At 50.2% G+C, this 15,941-nt stretch overlaps 1 protein-coding gene across 2 annotated transcripts in view; it reads right to left on the bottom strand.

Moving 5' to 3' along the window:
• ZBTB7B (zinc finger and BTB domain containing 7B) overlaps nt 1-15,572 on the bottom strand; it is a 55,333-nt gene extending 39,761 nt beyond the window's left edge. Inside the window, exon 1 of one of the 2 annotated variants that reach the window (XM_053370172.1) lies at nt 15,450-15,572. In XM_053370172.1, coding sequence (XP_053226147.1) covers nt 15,450-15,480 — 31 coding nt within the window. In that variant the 5' untranslated portion in view covers nt 15,481-15,572. Of the gene's footprint in view, nt 1-15,030; nt 15,193-15,449 lie in introns of those variants that run through there. The other variant, XM_053370173.1, reaches the window with a different exon arrangement.
• Nucleotides 15,573-15,941: the final 369 nt, after the last annotated feature.

Here is a 15,941-nt window from a genome sequence, read left to right as displayed (position 1 = left end):
GCATTCCACAAACAGGGAGCCAGTGCAAAAAAGGCCCCGTTCTCTCCTGTTGCCACACTCAGGACACATGGAGAAGGGTCTCAGAGGATGATCTCAAGGTCCAGGGTAGGTTCATACTGGAGAGTGACAGTCCTTGCAGGCCACAACCCCAGCCTCTCCTCCACCTTGGTGAAAATCTTTTAAAAGACATTTTTAAAACAGCCACGAAAGCCGGGCAGTACAACCACTCCCTGTCCTTTTGCCCAATGCGGCTTCCTCCCCCCGCCCCCAGCTGCCACCCCCCACTCTGGTCTCTGCTGTCACCAGGTCGTTGCACTTCAGGGAAATCCAGGTGAGGCAAGCAGGGAGATAAGGAGGGCGAAGCAGGCAAGGGAGAGGCCCAGGCACCTTGTGTGGCAAGGAGGGTTCAGGGTGGTACCATCGGGTGGGGGGGGAGACCTCCTGGAGAGGCCCGTGACTCAGCCTGGGTGGGAGCTGCTGTCGCAAGGGCTCTCTCTCTCTCTCTCTCTCTCTCTCTCTCTCTCTCTCTCTCGTTCTCTGTTGCAAACCAGAAGTGGTTGTTAAGAGGAGAGACCCCACCCTGGCCTTAGACTCAGGCCTCATCCAGACACAGAGTCCGTTGCCTTCGCTTTCCTGGTTCTAAAGCCGCTGCTTCCGTCCCCATTTTATATTCTTACGCTGCAATACCTCACTGTGTTATGGGGCTTTTTGATCAGAAATATCCCCATGCCAGGGGGAATTTCAAATGGCCGGCCCACCCGGTGGTCTGCGCTGCTGCAGTTGGAACAGCTCTTCTGGGTTTCAGGTGTGTGGGGGGGTCCGTTTTCCCACCTGGGGCTGGGACCTTGCGCACAGCAATGAGCTGCTGCCCTCCCCGTAAAAATAAAATTAAGATTCTCGTCCTCAAGGTTATGAATAAAGGGCTGACTTAAAGAAGAAGATGCCTTAGAACGGTGTTTCCCAGCCTTGGGTCTCCAGCTGTTTTTGGACTACAAATCCCATCACCCCTAGCTAGCAACACCGGCGGGCAGGGATGATGGGAATTGTAGTCCGAAAACAGCTGGAAAGCCAAGAAACACTGCCTTAGAATCAGCACAGAATTGTAGCGTCAGATGGGACCACGAGGGCTGTCCAATCCAGTGCGTCGCATAAATATTTTGCCCAACGCGGCACTCGAACTCGCAACCCTGAGATTAAGAGTCTCATGCTCTACTGACTGAGATAGTGACTAACTTCACTGTCTGTCAGGCTTATTGCTTGCACTGGCTGGCAGCAGCTTGAGCCAGCCAGGGAATCTACACACAGAGTTCTTTTTGCAGCCCCAGGTAAAATATAAGAGTTGTCAAGGAGGGGGTAGGGAACCCCAGGCCCAGGGGGCATTGATGGCCCTCCAGGCCTTCTCTCTGGCCCTTAGGACTCACCCCATACACCTCCTTCCCCACACCACGCCCCTTCCCAGCCTTGCTTCGCAACCTCCTTGCTGGTTTTTGCCATTCTTGAACTCTGACATATGCCTCTTCCTTGCTTGGAAATGGAGGACAGAGCAGGGTGTATAGGAATTTGTGTGCAAATAATATAAGTCTATTTCACAAAGGTAAAATCTATGCTAGTTGCTCCACCCACTTTTTGCAACTGGCCCCACCCTCTCCCAGAGCTACAATTCCCAGAGTTCCCTGGGAAGGGGGATTGATCACGGAACCACTTTGGGAAATGTAGTTCTGGGAGGGGAATAGGGGTGTCTCCTAACAACTCTCTGCACCTCTAACAAACTACAGCTCCCAGAATTCTCTGGGGGAAGACATGAGTGTTCAAAGAGGTATCCTGATGTGGCCTTCCTTACTTGCATGATGCTATCCTACAAAGCACCACCGTTGTATTTTATCTTGACTTAAAAAATCTAAACCGGGGGCTCCCAAACTACACTTCGTTCTCTTCACTATGTCGTGAAAGACAGGAGACAGCGTTTCCATCACATTAAATATCCATATTGTGTTTTTTTATCGCTTCGCTTATTTCTTATATTTTGTAATGCCGTTAAATGCAATACGGAAGAAAGAATAAAAATTCAGAATCATACAGCGTCTACAATTGCTACAACGGGAACAAAAATCACAAAGTGGTCCAGTAAGACCCCCCCAGCAATTTTCAAAGAGGGGAAAATTGGAACCAATGATACACAGGGTAAATATCTATCTTCTTTTCTTAAATAAATAGATGAATTATCTCTAAAACATCAATACCAAATATTTAAACGTTTGCTTGTAAAAACATGAAAATATGCTTAAATTCATTTCCTTCCAAAGGGCAAACATTCTGACCCTTTATCTGTTATTATCTGGGGTGTGTCTATGTTTGTGTTTGTGTGTGTGTGTGTGTGTGTGTGTGTGTGTGTGTAGATAGATGATAGATAGATGGATCGATAGACAGAAACACAGACAATCATTTGTTGACTTCCATTTAATCATTTCCTCCCTTATAATTTTATTTGGACATGTCATCCCACTTGTAATTTCCTGCTGTTCCCAAATCTTGCAATCACTTATTGGAACCCGATGTCTGACCTACCTTACAGGGCTGGCGCAAGGAGCAAATGAGGATGGGAAAACCCACAGTTGCACCCCACACTCCCACACACATACCTGCACCCTGAAGTGGCACACTTGCTGTGCCCCAACACTCCCAGCTCGTCTCCATGACTGTGGGATTATTCCTATTTTCACCACCTCGTTCTGCTATCGGGGCTGATCAGGCCCCCAGCCGACCTTACAACACCCTTGTAAGGTAGGACAGAATCACGATTACTGGCAGGGAGAGCCTGTCCGAGCAGAGGCTTGCTTACTCCTCAAACCATGTCCCCACCTCACCCTTCCAGGTGCCCCTAAACTCTTTGCAGAAAATCGACTGCTTCCTGGGTTTGCGTGCCAATCTTCAGGACAGCAGCAACGAGATATTGGCACCATCTGAATACCTTCGGTTGTTTTGCAGAGAGACATTTTTAAAAAGAGGTCGTTAGGAGAAGCAGAGATTTTAATGGACTGACCCAGATCGTCACCTGAGGCCTTTCAGGAGGGTGGCAACACAAAAACGGGGCCTTTTTGGTGGTGGCCCCCTGCTTCTGTAACACTCTCCCCAGAGAGGCCATCATTACTTATCTTTAGGCATAAGGCAAAAACTTTTATTTCCCGTCAAGCCTTTGGGCTTTCATTTAATCTGTGGCCTCCTTCAGGGGGTGGTACGTTTTAGTCCTGCCTTTTGAAAATATGAACAAATTTTTCGTTTTCTTCCATTTTTGATTTATGCTGGTTTTAACATGCACTGTTTGTTTATTGCCACTTTTGAGTTATTTTTTTGTAATAAAAAGGGGGAGGGACCCAACTAATAAGTTAAAATAAATAATAATTTGAGGGTTTTGCAAGGGCACAGAAATCAGCGCAGCTTTAGCGATACGTGCCATGCTCTGCTGTCACCCCCTCTGACCGTTCTCCAAAAAGGAAAACGCACAAGGAGAAAAAACAGAAGGCATGGCTGAAGGAGGAGGAGGAGGAAGGAAGGAGCTGGTGAAACAGAACCCAAGTCTAGGAAACAGGAAGGACAAATTTGACCGGCCACAAGCCATCCCCCCCCCCCAAGGGGTGGAGAAAGGAGAGAAAAAATGTATTTCCCCCTTTCTTCCTCTTGTGCACAAAGACCTTCAGTGTTGCATTCCGGAGGAGGCCAGGAAAATTATAGCTGTCCTGCTGTTGCAGGCAGTTAGAAAGAGCAGAGGACTCTCTGCACATGCTCAGAGGAACACTCCACTCCCCTGGTTTCTGGCTGAGGGACCAGCTAGCACCTTGAGGTCGTACCTTGGCTAAGTTCCGCTCGAAGCAGACCCCGCTGAAATCTAGCCACTGAAATCTAGACAGAATACGCCAAATTTAATTGTTTTATCAGAAAAAATAAAGAATAAATCAAAACAGGAATTTGTTTCAAAATGGGAGGTGTTCAAAGAATATCTGAAAAATAAATATAGTAGTTTAAATTCTGTTGCAGCATTCAAGGAACTTCAGTAATAGTTGCAAGGTAGATACAAGAAATTAGATATATTAAGAATAAGTTTAATTACGATAAAAGTGTGTATTAACAATAAGTAATATGAAATTGAAATATGGAATGGACGGGAGGTTGGGTCTTTAGTGTTAAGACCAATATATGTTTTATTGTTTGCTAAGAAAATTATGTGTCTAAGATTATTCTTGTGTGTAATTTGGTATTTGTGTTTTTCCCCTCTTTTTTCTTGCTGTATCAATAAAAATTTATTAAGAAAAAGAAAAAGAAATCTAGCCATTCGTTTCGGCGGGGTCTACTCCGAGTAGGAAGCACGCTTGATGCAGCCCCTTCAGCAGGTTGACTGGTTCGCCGTACCAGGCAAAGGTTCCCCCACCCCGATCCGCAGGCTCAGGGCACAGCTGGAGGGAGAAATTGCAAAGCGTTTCAGGAGCCAGGAGACTGCAGAGAGAAGGAGGGGAGCAGGAAGAAGGTGGAGTCATTCAGGGAACATTACAGGGTGGGACTTGGCCCCGAAGGGACTCGGGAGAGGCGGCTGGGTGGGGTCCGCTGCCGAGTGGGCGTTGAGCCGGGTGCAGAAAGGGGCAGCTTGGAACAACACCCTGTGCCTCTGTTGTTGCGCGCATCTCTGCAGGACAAAGGTAGCCAGCCCTGCTGGACTCCAACTCCAAGCAGCCCCAGGGAATTATGGGAGCTGGAGTCCATCCACATCTGGAATAGTAAAGACAAGCGTCCGAGGACTTAGAAGCAGTTGCGGGGGGGTGGAGGGGGGGAGATATCCTCAGGTTCAGCAGCTCCCCCAAATCCCCCATCTCCACAGAGCAGCTGGAAACTACAAAAATTGCAGTTGCGATGAAAATTTGCACGCCACCCTAGATTTCAGGGCTGTTCACGACATAAAATTGCAATATAAAAAAGTCAGCTGGGGTGACAGGCTCCTATAAAAGGACAAGGGAGGCAATGAAGAAGTGGAATTGGATACCCATAACTATGTATATCAATTTGAATAAACAAATAAATATCGGGGGGGGGAAGGTCAGAATGTTTGCTGCTATAAAGGAAAAGGATTCTCAGCAAGTAAACGTTTACATGTTTGATATGGAGATTTCAAAGGTGACTCATTCGTTCGTTTCTGAAAAATAGATTGATGTTTCACACATACACACATACCTCACAGACACAGACATTTGTGTGTCGGACCAAGGTTTAAATTCGCACGTGACCCTGAAGCTCCCTGGGTGCGACGCTGGAACTTCTCAGCCTAATCCGCCTCGCAAGGTTGTTGTGGGGATTAAAAGAGGAGGCGGGGACCACTTTGAGCTCTTTGGAGAAGAATCTGGGATAGCGACATGGGCGTAGCCTGGCTTTATTTTAGTGGGCCAAGCAGGCTTTATGTTTTGGGGGGGCAGAGCCGAGATACCTGAAATGCATTTGGTCAGTTAGTTAAGTATTTCTATTTATTTACTTGGTTTAGAGGGGGGCAGCTGCCGCCCCTCCACCCCCTTGGCTACACCCAAGGATAGCAATGGGCTAAATAAATAGATAAATATATAAATACATTCCTCTCTAACCTCATCCACCCAAACAGACCCCTGGAAAAAATTGCTGAGGTTTTCAGCCGACCACTCCATGATTTCTCCCGCCTGGTGTAGTAATTGTCATGCGCTGTTTTCCATTGTATTTTTTAATTTGTGAGATCCACATTGTGAAACGAGAAAAAACGATATAATAATAAAAAAGGAATCAAAATCAATCAAAAAAACAGCAAGAATTGTTAATGCAAACATCTGGATGAAGCTATTGAGCCAAGAATGGTCCACAGATCACAGTTTGAGAAACTGGCACCCCTGTTTTGCATTTCTTTTTTGGGGGGGAATAGTGGAAACCTACTTAAAAATAATATATATTTACCTACTGCAGTGTGTGGGGGGGAGAATGGTAGTGCCCCCAATTCTTCAAGATTGGACTCATACCCTTGGGCATCGCTAGTGGGCAGTGCCAAGGCAAGTGCGACCGTCCCACTGCAAGACTGCCAATTCTTTTAGGGCTGAGCTCTTTGGGGCTCAGACGGTGGCATCTCAGGCAAGCATCCCACAGGCGAAGCTATCCTTATCCCCACACGTCCTTGCCTGGGATGGGGAAAGTTCACCTGTTGGATTTCTGCCCGTTACACTGCTGTTAGAAAGCAATTCACCTCATGCCAGGAAAAAAGGTGAGACTGACTCCCACCCAGGACACAGCAATAAGGTCAAAAGTGCCTCCATATAAGTTCCTCCAAAGTTTGGAGGAACAGGAAGTCTTAAGCGGTTTCTTCCAGGTGGAGCAACTATATATAGGACTAAATCTAGGCCAGGAACCCTTTTCTATGCCAGGTATGCACTTCTCTCTGACACAAAAAATAACAACCAAGAGTGCCTCTGAGCATGTAAAGAGTTCCTTCCACACTGAGGAGTGACCACAGCCTGGGAATAGGAGACAGAGCTCTCAGTCAACCAAGCCGTGCTTTCAAAACAACACTGAGGGGGGACCCAACCCCAGAGCCCCACATCTTTGGAAACCCAGCACCCAAAAATTTTTGGGTGTTTTTAAAGGCTTTCCCCATACAAGCACCCAAAACACCTTGACCACTTGGAACCCATGTTTTTCTCAACTTCTGGTGTGGAGCAGGAAGCAGACAGAGCCCTCGTCCCAACCTACAATGTCGCCCCAGCACCTCACAAAGTCACCCCCCAAACGGCCATGATTCTGCCCCCCTGGCACTCTCTCACACACAAGAGTTAAAATCTGACCTGACCTCGCCACCACCCCTCTCTCCAATTCCAAGCGGCTGAGCCAGCCAGAGGGAAAATTGCAATGCTAATCCCACAGCCTATACCAGCCCTGAGTCCCACCCACGGCCACAGCTTACAGCCACCCACAATTGCGCAGTGCGCACACTCAGCCAGGCCCCAAGCAAAGCCTCCTTTTCCCAGCAAGGGAGTCCCAGTCTTGACCCCACAACAAAGGCCATGCTCTCACTATGTCCAGCTTAAACCACAATTACATTGCTTTAACCGCTGTAGCTTCCCTTAAAAGAATCCTGAAAACAGTGTCATATACAATCTAATGTCCAAACAGCACCATCAACCTGGCTTGCGGGCGCCACAGCGGAAGACCTCGGCGCCATTTTCTTTTACAACGGGGTTTATTATTCCTGTTGTCGTTCATTTCATTTCTATCCTACTTTGCAGTTTCGGGAAGAAATCTCAAAGCGGCTCACAATGCGTCGAATAAAACAATCCAGAATAAAACAAACGCAAGCTTCAAGGAAATTATTTCAGATAAGGGGCGTTTTGCTTTCTCCACTCGCCAACCCGGCAACCAGAGATCTCCAGGTGGTCACAACTGGACATGCGCCTGGGGCTTGATTGGTTGCTAACAGAGCCTGGGAACTGTAGTTTTTTAAAGGACTTCTTAGAAGGCCTCTATTCCCCTCACAGAACTACAGTTCTCAGAACTCCGATTGCTAAACCATTCGGGGAACTGTAGCTCTGAGAGGGGAAATATGGGTTTCCTAACAACTCTTGGCACCCTTCCCAAGATCCCAAGAATCTTGAGGGGAGGAAGCCATGACTGCTTCTTTGCCACCCAAAAGCTACAAAATGGAGGGTCACATGTCTCCTTCGTTTTATACACCCTTGCAGTGCGGTCTTAAGGGTGCCCACAGCCTAGAACCAGGGCACAGCAGGGCACCACAGGTGAATGCCAAAATATTGGTGTGTGGGGAGGGGGAGGCAATCGCCCCACCCCCAAAAGCCACACATCCACGCTACACTGCCTTTGCACACGTCCTCGAATACCAGGGAATTATAGCGCCCGCTCCCACCTGCCTCGCACGCAATCACTGTTAACTGATATGTGTATATGTATGAATATTAATTTGGCAATTTAGGCCAAGCCGAAAGGAGCAGCGAGTTTCCTGGGAAGGAAAGGGAACCATGCAAGCTCTCTTTCACAGACACACCCTCTCTGCCCCACCCGTGCCCACAGCCGTGCCCTGAAGAACAAGGCTATGGGGTGCAATAATCTGTAGCAGCGGGGGAGGGGGGGTTTGGACCTGTGGCACTCAACATTTGGTGGGCCGCAGATTCCCAACCCCATCCTATATGTCCCAGCCAATCAGGGAACCCATACCAAATGTATTTACAGAGGACGGGGAAGCAGGGATGAGGAACGAGCAATGATGGACTCCAACTCCCATCAGCCCCTGCCAGCATGGCCAAGGGTCAGGGAACATGGGAGATGGAGTCCAGAAGCATCTGCAAGACCTTTAGTTCCCCCGCCCTCAGTTGGCCTGGCACTCCACCACCTAGCCGTTTACACCTCTCATGCCAGGGATGATTGACTCTGCATGCTAATGATCAGGAAAAGCCACCCGGATCGGAGTTCGAATCCTCCCACTTGGTGTGTCAGAGGTGGAACGAGAAAAAACAACCCGGAGAAGATGGCAACTAGAGGTTCGTCTAAAAAGTTTAAAGGCTAAAAATTAAGACAGAGTGATCGGGGGAGCCCCTGGGGGGCAGTCCAAAGGCAGAAAGTCCTCCTTCCCCCCCCAAAAAAAGACCCCCCCCTGGGCTCTCCAGTTCTTACCCCATCCGGTGCCCATGTGGCTGGTGGAAGAGCAGCTGAAGAGTCAGGAGGGTTGTGGCAACAGTGCCCGCCGAGCCCTGCCCGGCACAGCGGCAAGGCCTGACCCACTTCTGCTTCCGACTTGTCACCTGCTCTCTTCCCCCACCCCACCCCACTCGCCACCCCGGGGAGGGGAACTTCGCCAAGTCATACCAACTTTCTTTGCGCACAGAGGCAAGCGCCCCCTCAAATATCAGCTAGCAAATGGGATTCTCCCCCTTGCCTTTCCATCGCCTCCTTCAGCCGGGCACCGGGCACCAGCGCAGTGGCACAAGCTGGCAACCGGTACTTTTTTCTTTGCCAAGTCGTCTTGGCACTGGTGCCGGGGGCGGGGGGGTAGCAACACCAGCAGCAGCACGCAAACTGTTTGGTGCTCCCAAGGAAGCCGCAGGAAAAATAAAAGGAAAGGTTGGTGGGCGAACCCTCCTGGCCCTCCCTCGGCTCGGCTGTGCCAGCCGGTTGGCAACGCGCCCGGCTCGTCGCAGGTTTCCCCCTGCCAAGCCAGGCTCCTGTTACAGGCCTCGCCTGGGGTACGGCAGCCAGGCCGGGGATGTGTGCCACGCAGGGTTGCCATGGAGCGCGGAGGAGCTCAGGGGCAGCGTCGTCCCCCACCCTGGGGCGGCGAGGGAGGGGGGCACCTCCAGCAGAGAACAGGGTGCGGCACACGCAGGGAGATTTCTCCGTGGTTTCATCAGCCGCCCCCTGAGGAGGCTGGCTGCTGCAGCAGCCCAGGCTCCCACGGCAACCAGGCCACGGTTGGCGCAGCCAGCCCAACTAGGCCACAGCTCCGAAACCAGGAGCAGAAAGCAGAGCATGAGCCAGGCCGGAGAGCGGGCGGCCGTTGTGGCTGACCCTGTTGCACTGCTGACTGTCCCTCGGGCCTCCGAAACCCCAACCTCCTTGCCTGGCATTTGGGGTCACCAGCAACTCCCCCACACTTTTAACAGATAGAAAAAGCAAAACTTTCAAAAATAACAACTTAGGCAATACATTCATCTTAACCGCTGAAATTCGGCCCAACAAAGATAATGTCAACCTTATCCAAATCTCTTTTGATATCCTTCCATAACTTTTCATAATTGTCTTTCTACAATTTCAATTTTTTTGCAGTCATATTTACACCCAGATACTTCACCTTTTTCGAGAAAAAGCAAAACTGTCAGGAAGGACATGGGTTGGTGGGGAGAGAAATGCTGCACCTGTTGAATTTCTGCCCGGGCTGCAGGAGCAAGAAGCAGGAAAGGAGTCCCCAAAGACTCAACCCACGAGACCACCCAGCCAAGCGAAAAGCAGGGCCAGAAATAGGGCAGAGTGTAACCCCCCACCTCCCACAACCCAGAGCTTTTTCTTCTTTTTATTAGAAAAAAATAATAAGTGCGAGTCTTAAACAGTGATGCAGCTGCGAAACTGGGTTTCAACACAGTTGTTTCAAAACCATGCTTAGTCGACACCCACTCTTTATCAGAGAATAAAGGAAGGGAACTCAGCGCATGCTCTGAGGTTCATTTTAAAATCTGCATTTCCCTCAACGACTTAATGCATGCAAATGAACTGAGGACTTTACAGCAAAATACCCTGCAAGTGAGCTGGTGGCAACAGAATATTCTCATATATTGGTGGCAATTTCATCTGCTTAGTTGTGTTTATCTTCGCACACGAACAGGCTGGTGGCTGAGGCAAATAAGTATCTGATACTCCGCACATGCTCAGAGGAAAGGCTAACCAGCCAGCACAAAACACCATCATCACGAAAAAGCTAGTGACATTCAGTTACGTTTTTCTCACAAGCACCCACTGAAATGAATGAGCTTTAATCACGCATAATGGATAAAGCATAGTTGAACACCACCCAGCGTTCCGTCATTCTAATTTAATTTTTGTAATGTTTTAAACCATTGTCGTTAATTGGTCTTCTCAATCATTTAACTGTTTTTGTAAACTGTTTTGAGGCTTTTTCTTTTTCAAAAAAAAACATCGATCGGTGCACAGATCTTACCAAACAAACAAAACAAAACTGAGAAGGGAGAGGTAAAACCAAAGAGGTGCCGGGGGGACCTCAGTTTAATTTTGGGATGCCTTAATCCGAGCATTTACCTTCTCAGTCGCCCTCACGTCCTCGCCTGCTATTTATTGCTCTTCCCCACACACACACCAACCGACAATCCACTTTGTTGCCTCACAAGGCCCCCCCTTCCCCCACCTCCAGCACACGAGGAGGACACCTGGGGACATGGCGCAGGTGTATTCTTAGCTGCCTCCCCACCTTACTCACCCTTGCGCTGCCGGTTCAGAGCCCTCAGGGAGGTGGGTCGGCGCAAACAGGCGGGTGAGGCTGGCTCGCCTCGCAGCCCGCCTCCGGGAACCTTCCTCCTCCGGCACGCAGGTGGGCAAAGAACTGTGTGTCCACCTTTACACACGAGAAGAGCTTACAATCCATACTCCCGTGCCAGATGGGCGGGGTACAAATAATAAATTATTATTATTATTACTTCAGCAGCCATGGCTGCCTCCCCCAAAGAATCCTGGGAAACCGTAGCTTGCTAAAGGGGCTGAAAGTCATCTGGTCACTGAGCTACAGTTCCCAGAGTTCCCTGGGAAGGGAGATTGCTTGTTAATCCTGGGAACTGTAGTTTGCTCGGGGGGCAGAGAGTTGTTCGGCGACCCCTCCTCTTTGGCCTCACAGATCTACAATTCTCAGGGCTCCCTGGGAAGTGGGATTGGCTGTCAACCCTAGAAACTGTGGTTCTCACCTTCACAAAGCTACAGTTCCCTTGACGGTTCCCAGGATCTTTTGGGGCAGGGGGGAAGAGGGGCATAAGAGTGCTTTAAATGTATGGTATGGACGTGACCCACATCCCGACTGGGGCAGTGAGTATTGTGTGGGTGCGGAGGACAGAATGCAGAGACGGAACGGCTGGTTATAGGGTTGCATCCAAGCTTAATCATACCCAGAGTAGACTCAGCAAAACAAATGGATATGATTAACTGGGCCAGTGGGTCTACTTTGAGTATAACTTAGTCGGATACGGCTCACCACTTGTTCTCTGGTTTTCTGGGCAGTGCCCAACTGAAGCATTTAGAACAATTAAGAGCATCCTATTTGTGAAACAGAAATCACAATATATATACTTAGACAAGATAATATAAATATATTTGACTTCTAATAACATAGAAGTCAAAATCAGAGTGATAAAATAATCTAGCTGGGGTAGGGATCTCCCAGCTGGCATAAGAAGCAGAGACTTATAGGAACATAGCAAACAGCCTTTGATACATCCAGTTCTGTACACCAGAGTTTCCCAAACTTGGGTCTCCTGCTATTTTTTGGGACTACAATTCCCATCACCCCTGACCACTGGTCCTGCTAGCTGGGGGTGATGGGAGTTGTAGTCCAAAAACAGCTGGGGACCCAAGTTTGGAAAACACTGGTAGCAGTGGAGACGCCAAAGAACTGAACCCGATTCCTTTTCCATGCAAAGTATATACACTACCACTGAGCTATCCACATTTCAACGATGTTTTAAAAAGTATTAAGATGTTGTGATAAGGGAGAAGAGAACGTCGGATCCACACACACACACACAACTGTCAAAGACCCCACAAAATTCTGATGCCGCACAGGCAAGATCACACCCTGCGTTAAGTCTCCAGGAGTAATCACCATTTCCAATTTCTGGATTCCCAGTTGCTAATCTGTGTCATTAACCAGACTCACCAGCCTAGGAGAGATTGCCAGTCAACAAAAAGGACCTTTCTACATTGGAACATAATAGCTTATACTCATCAATCAGACCCGTTTGGCCATACGGACCGTCTATATTATTCTGTACGCTGAAATAAGACGGATGGAATAGTTTTATTGTCAAGGGGCAGAGGATGGTGTCTCTTTCTTGTGGCTGTATTTGCAAGAAACAAAAGCGAGAAAGGGCTGTTTTCAAGGATCAACTCTGCCAAGCTCGGAAACCACCACAGCTATGACGGGAGATTCCTTAGTTTAAAATACGTAACTAAGGAATCTTCCATTGTCATCTCACGATCGATTTGAAAGCTTTACTGGGTGAGCCATTAATATATATATATGTACTTGAAAATAAAATAAAATATTTATTTGATCCAAATGATCACGTTTGCCTTTCTTTTTCTCCCCGTCCTTGTAACTCTCACTCATCAACTTTGATGTTAAGCAGACTTCCTAAAAGTAAGAAGTATTTAACATGTGTGAAGCACTTTCTTTGTAGTGCTATCAATAATATTGCTTTTTTTAAGGTCTGGACCATAAGCTGCATTTCATTCCACTGAAAGTGGAGGAGGGAAAGTTTGTCCCAACTTTACAAACTTGTTTTGGGACACCAGAGCGGGTGGGGAGAGCCGAAAGGTCAGGAGAAATCCCGAGCAAAATTCCCACCCCAAGAATCAAGGCTCCCAATAAGAACAGAAGAGGAAGCTGGCTGCCGGATCAGACATAATGGCCCATCTAGTCCAGGATTCTGTTCTCACAGCGGCCAAACAGTTGCCTGTAGGAAACTCGCAGGCTGCTGCCAGGCTTGCCAAGGTGAGCACACCTTTAGACACAGCCCTGTAAGGGAGGGAAGGGTAATCAGTGGGGCTGGGTGTAACTTGGAGGGCAGAGTCCAACTAGTAAAGTTGGCCCAAAGGGAAAAGGGAAGAAAAAGAAGTCGCCCGCTCAGTTCTTACTAACACAGCACCCAAGCAAAACGGGCACCTTAAGATTCATACCCTTTGGATTCCAAAGGGCACTTCTGCATTTGAGACAAGGCCCGCTTTCAGTGCCCATGTGCCAAGCGGGTAAAACAGCTTTCTGTTGACTTGCCATCCATTCCCTGCTTGCGGGTGGTACGCGAGTGGGAAGCAGGGATGCACATGGGACAAGATCCCTATTGGGCCCCTCTCTCCCTGGCAGCGCCAAAGCCACAGATGCCACCCCTGCTTCTTCTTGCACACAAGAATGGCTGGGTCTTAGCTTCAGTGGGGTAAGGTATTTGGGGTCCACCCTACGGAAGCAAGGAATCCTGCAGCAACCACAAGGTAAGGCACAAGCCTGAAAGCAACTCTAGCTAACAAGGAAACTCTCCTCCTAATAAAGTCCCTCCCCAGGTTACAGTCCAGCAGCTGGGCACTGCCCGCTCTCCTCCAACCATGCCCACCTGTCCTTAGCACCATCCCCAGCTCATACGAGGACGACGACAAGCCACGGTCATGCCTCACCCCTATTCAAACCTAACAGCTCCAACAATTAAAACCGGCTCCACCATTATTTGAACGACGCCTTTTTGGCGGGCACACGCTGCCCACCCCTGGCAAGCAGTCAATACCTGCCTGCCTGGACAAGAAGATTTTGTGACAGGGGGTGTGGGTGGCATATGATGGGGAAAAATTACACACACACACAAACATGCCCACCGTTTATGCCAGGGCAGTGCCAACCCACGGCGCAGAGAGGGCAAAGGATAAACAGTGGAGAGGATCCGTACCTCTCCGATGTCGCCAAGGCCCAGACCTGGCACCAGCCACGTTGCCAGGAAACCTTTGCGAACCAAGCACCCCCTAAGTTCATCCTTCAATGCGCTGGACGTCTACAAGCTTAGCAATTGGTAAAAATAGCCCCCCAAGCTGGGAATCTTCAAACTCAAGAAGGAAGCGGGGGGTGGGTGGGGGAGTAACCAGGGAACCTGTCCAAGTTGATCCACTCTGAAAAAGGCCTGGAATGGTGGAGTAATCCCCCCGCAAAAGAGGGGAACACCCCCCTCCCCAGAAACATAAGTCTCGATCCACAGAAACAAATACCCATACAAACCATTGGCTCCAATCATTGGCATGGAGCCAGGGAGAGAAAAAACGGGCGTGACTTCCAAAAGATTGCCCTCCCCCCCCCCCGGACAAAATCAGGTTTTAAAAAACTGGGATAGGGAAACGGCTCACGCCTGCCCTGATCTCATCCCCAACGTGCCTTTTTGCGTCCTAACATCACCTCTTCTTGGGAAGGGGGGGAGGGGGGGAGAAGGGATCTGGGGAAAGCAGGTGATGGGGGGGTAGTGGGGAGGGGGAGAGAAAAAAGAGCCATAAGGAAATTCCCACCCAGCCACCCCACGCAGCTTGCTATGTGGGGCTCGACTTCTGATCTCGGGGTCCCCGCGTGTGCGTTTAAATTTCCGGGAAACAGAGGGGAAGTTTCGAAGGAGAAATGGGGGGGGTGGATTTCCAAATTCCTGGTGAGGGTCAGTTTTGGGACCCGGCCGACTAGTCAGAACCCCCAAACCGGAGGATCGGTGCCCCGCCGCGGAGGATCGGACTCACCCCAATATTTTCCCCTCCCGGACGGGTTTCTTGGGACGCTCCGCGGACACTTTTCAATAGATACCGAGATCTCTCTTGCGCGCGTGCCTGCGCTGGCCGGTGTCGGCGGCGGAGTGTCGCGCACGATCCCCTCCGCCTCTCTGCGCCCCCTCCCGGCTCACCTGTCCTGGCCACGCCCCCGGCTCACCTGTCCTTCCTCCCCCGCCCCCCCTCCAGCTTAGCAACCCAGCTGCGCCAGGCGACCTTAGCCTCCCGCAACCCGGAAAAGGAGGCCAGCCCTCCCCGGCTCTCCCTCTCTCCAACCCCCACCCCCGACATTGCGCGCCCGTGTACCCCCCCCACCCCACCTGCGCCAAGCCCCGCCCCCACCTGCGCCAAGCCCCGCCCCCGAGCCTCCCGGCGCCCCGCCTTCTCCGCACCTGGCTCGCGCAGTTCCACTCGCCATCTCATCCTCTCGCGTCCTATTTTTTTCCCTCCTCTTCCCAAGGCAGCGGGGACGATCCCGCCTGCGCCGCCTCGCCATTGGACGGAGCGGGCGATCCCTCGCCTCCCACTGGCGGGACCCGCCGCCCTTCATCCCTCCGCACCCGCCTCCTAAGCGCCTGGGTGGGTTGGGTGAGGGGAGAGGGTTATTTCAGGTCGTAAAAGCTGGCGGCCATCAGATCCCTTTCTCTCTCTCCCCCCCCCCCTTTATCCGCCGGACGCCTGGGTTCTTTGCAAAGGCTTTCCACCCCCTCCTCCTCTCCCCTTTGCTGGGAATCTTTGCAAGGGTTAACGGGCTTCTTGCAAACTTGGGGTGAGGGGGGACTGGAGATCCGGCCTGGGTAGGTTTTTTTGGGGGGGGCGTCATTTCGGTCACTTGAGGAGAGTCCTAGGAACAGCTGAATCATCCGAGGCTGCGGAAGAGAAGT

This window comes from Podarcis raffonei, chromosome 16 (genome assembly GCF_027172205.1).
Source record: "Podarcis raffonei isolate rPodRaf1 chromosome 16, rPodRaf1.pri, whole genome shotgun sequence".
NCBI lineage: Eukaryota > Metazoa > Chordata > Lepidosauria > Squamata > Lacertidae > Podarcis > Podarcis raffonei.
Note: the sequence above shows the minus strand (reverse complement) of the source record. Positions and strands in the feature narration are given on the sequence as shown.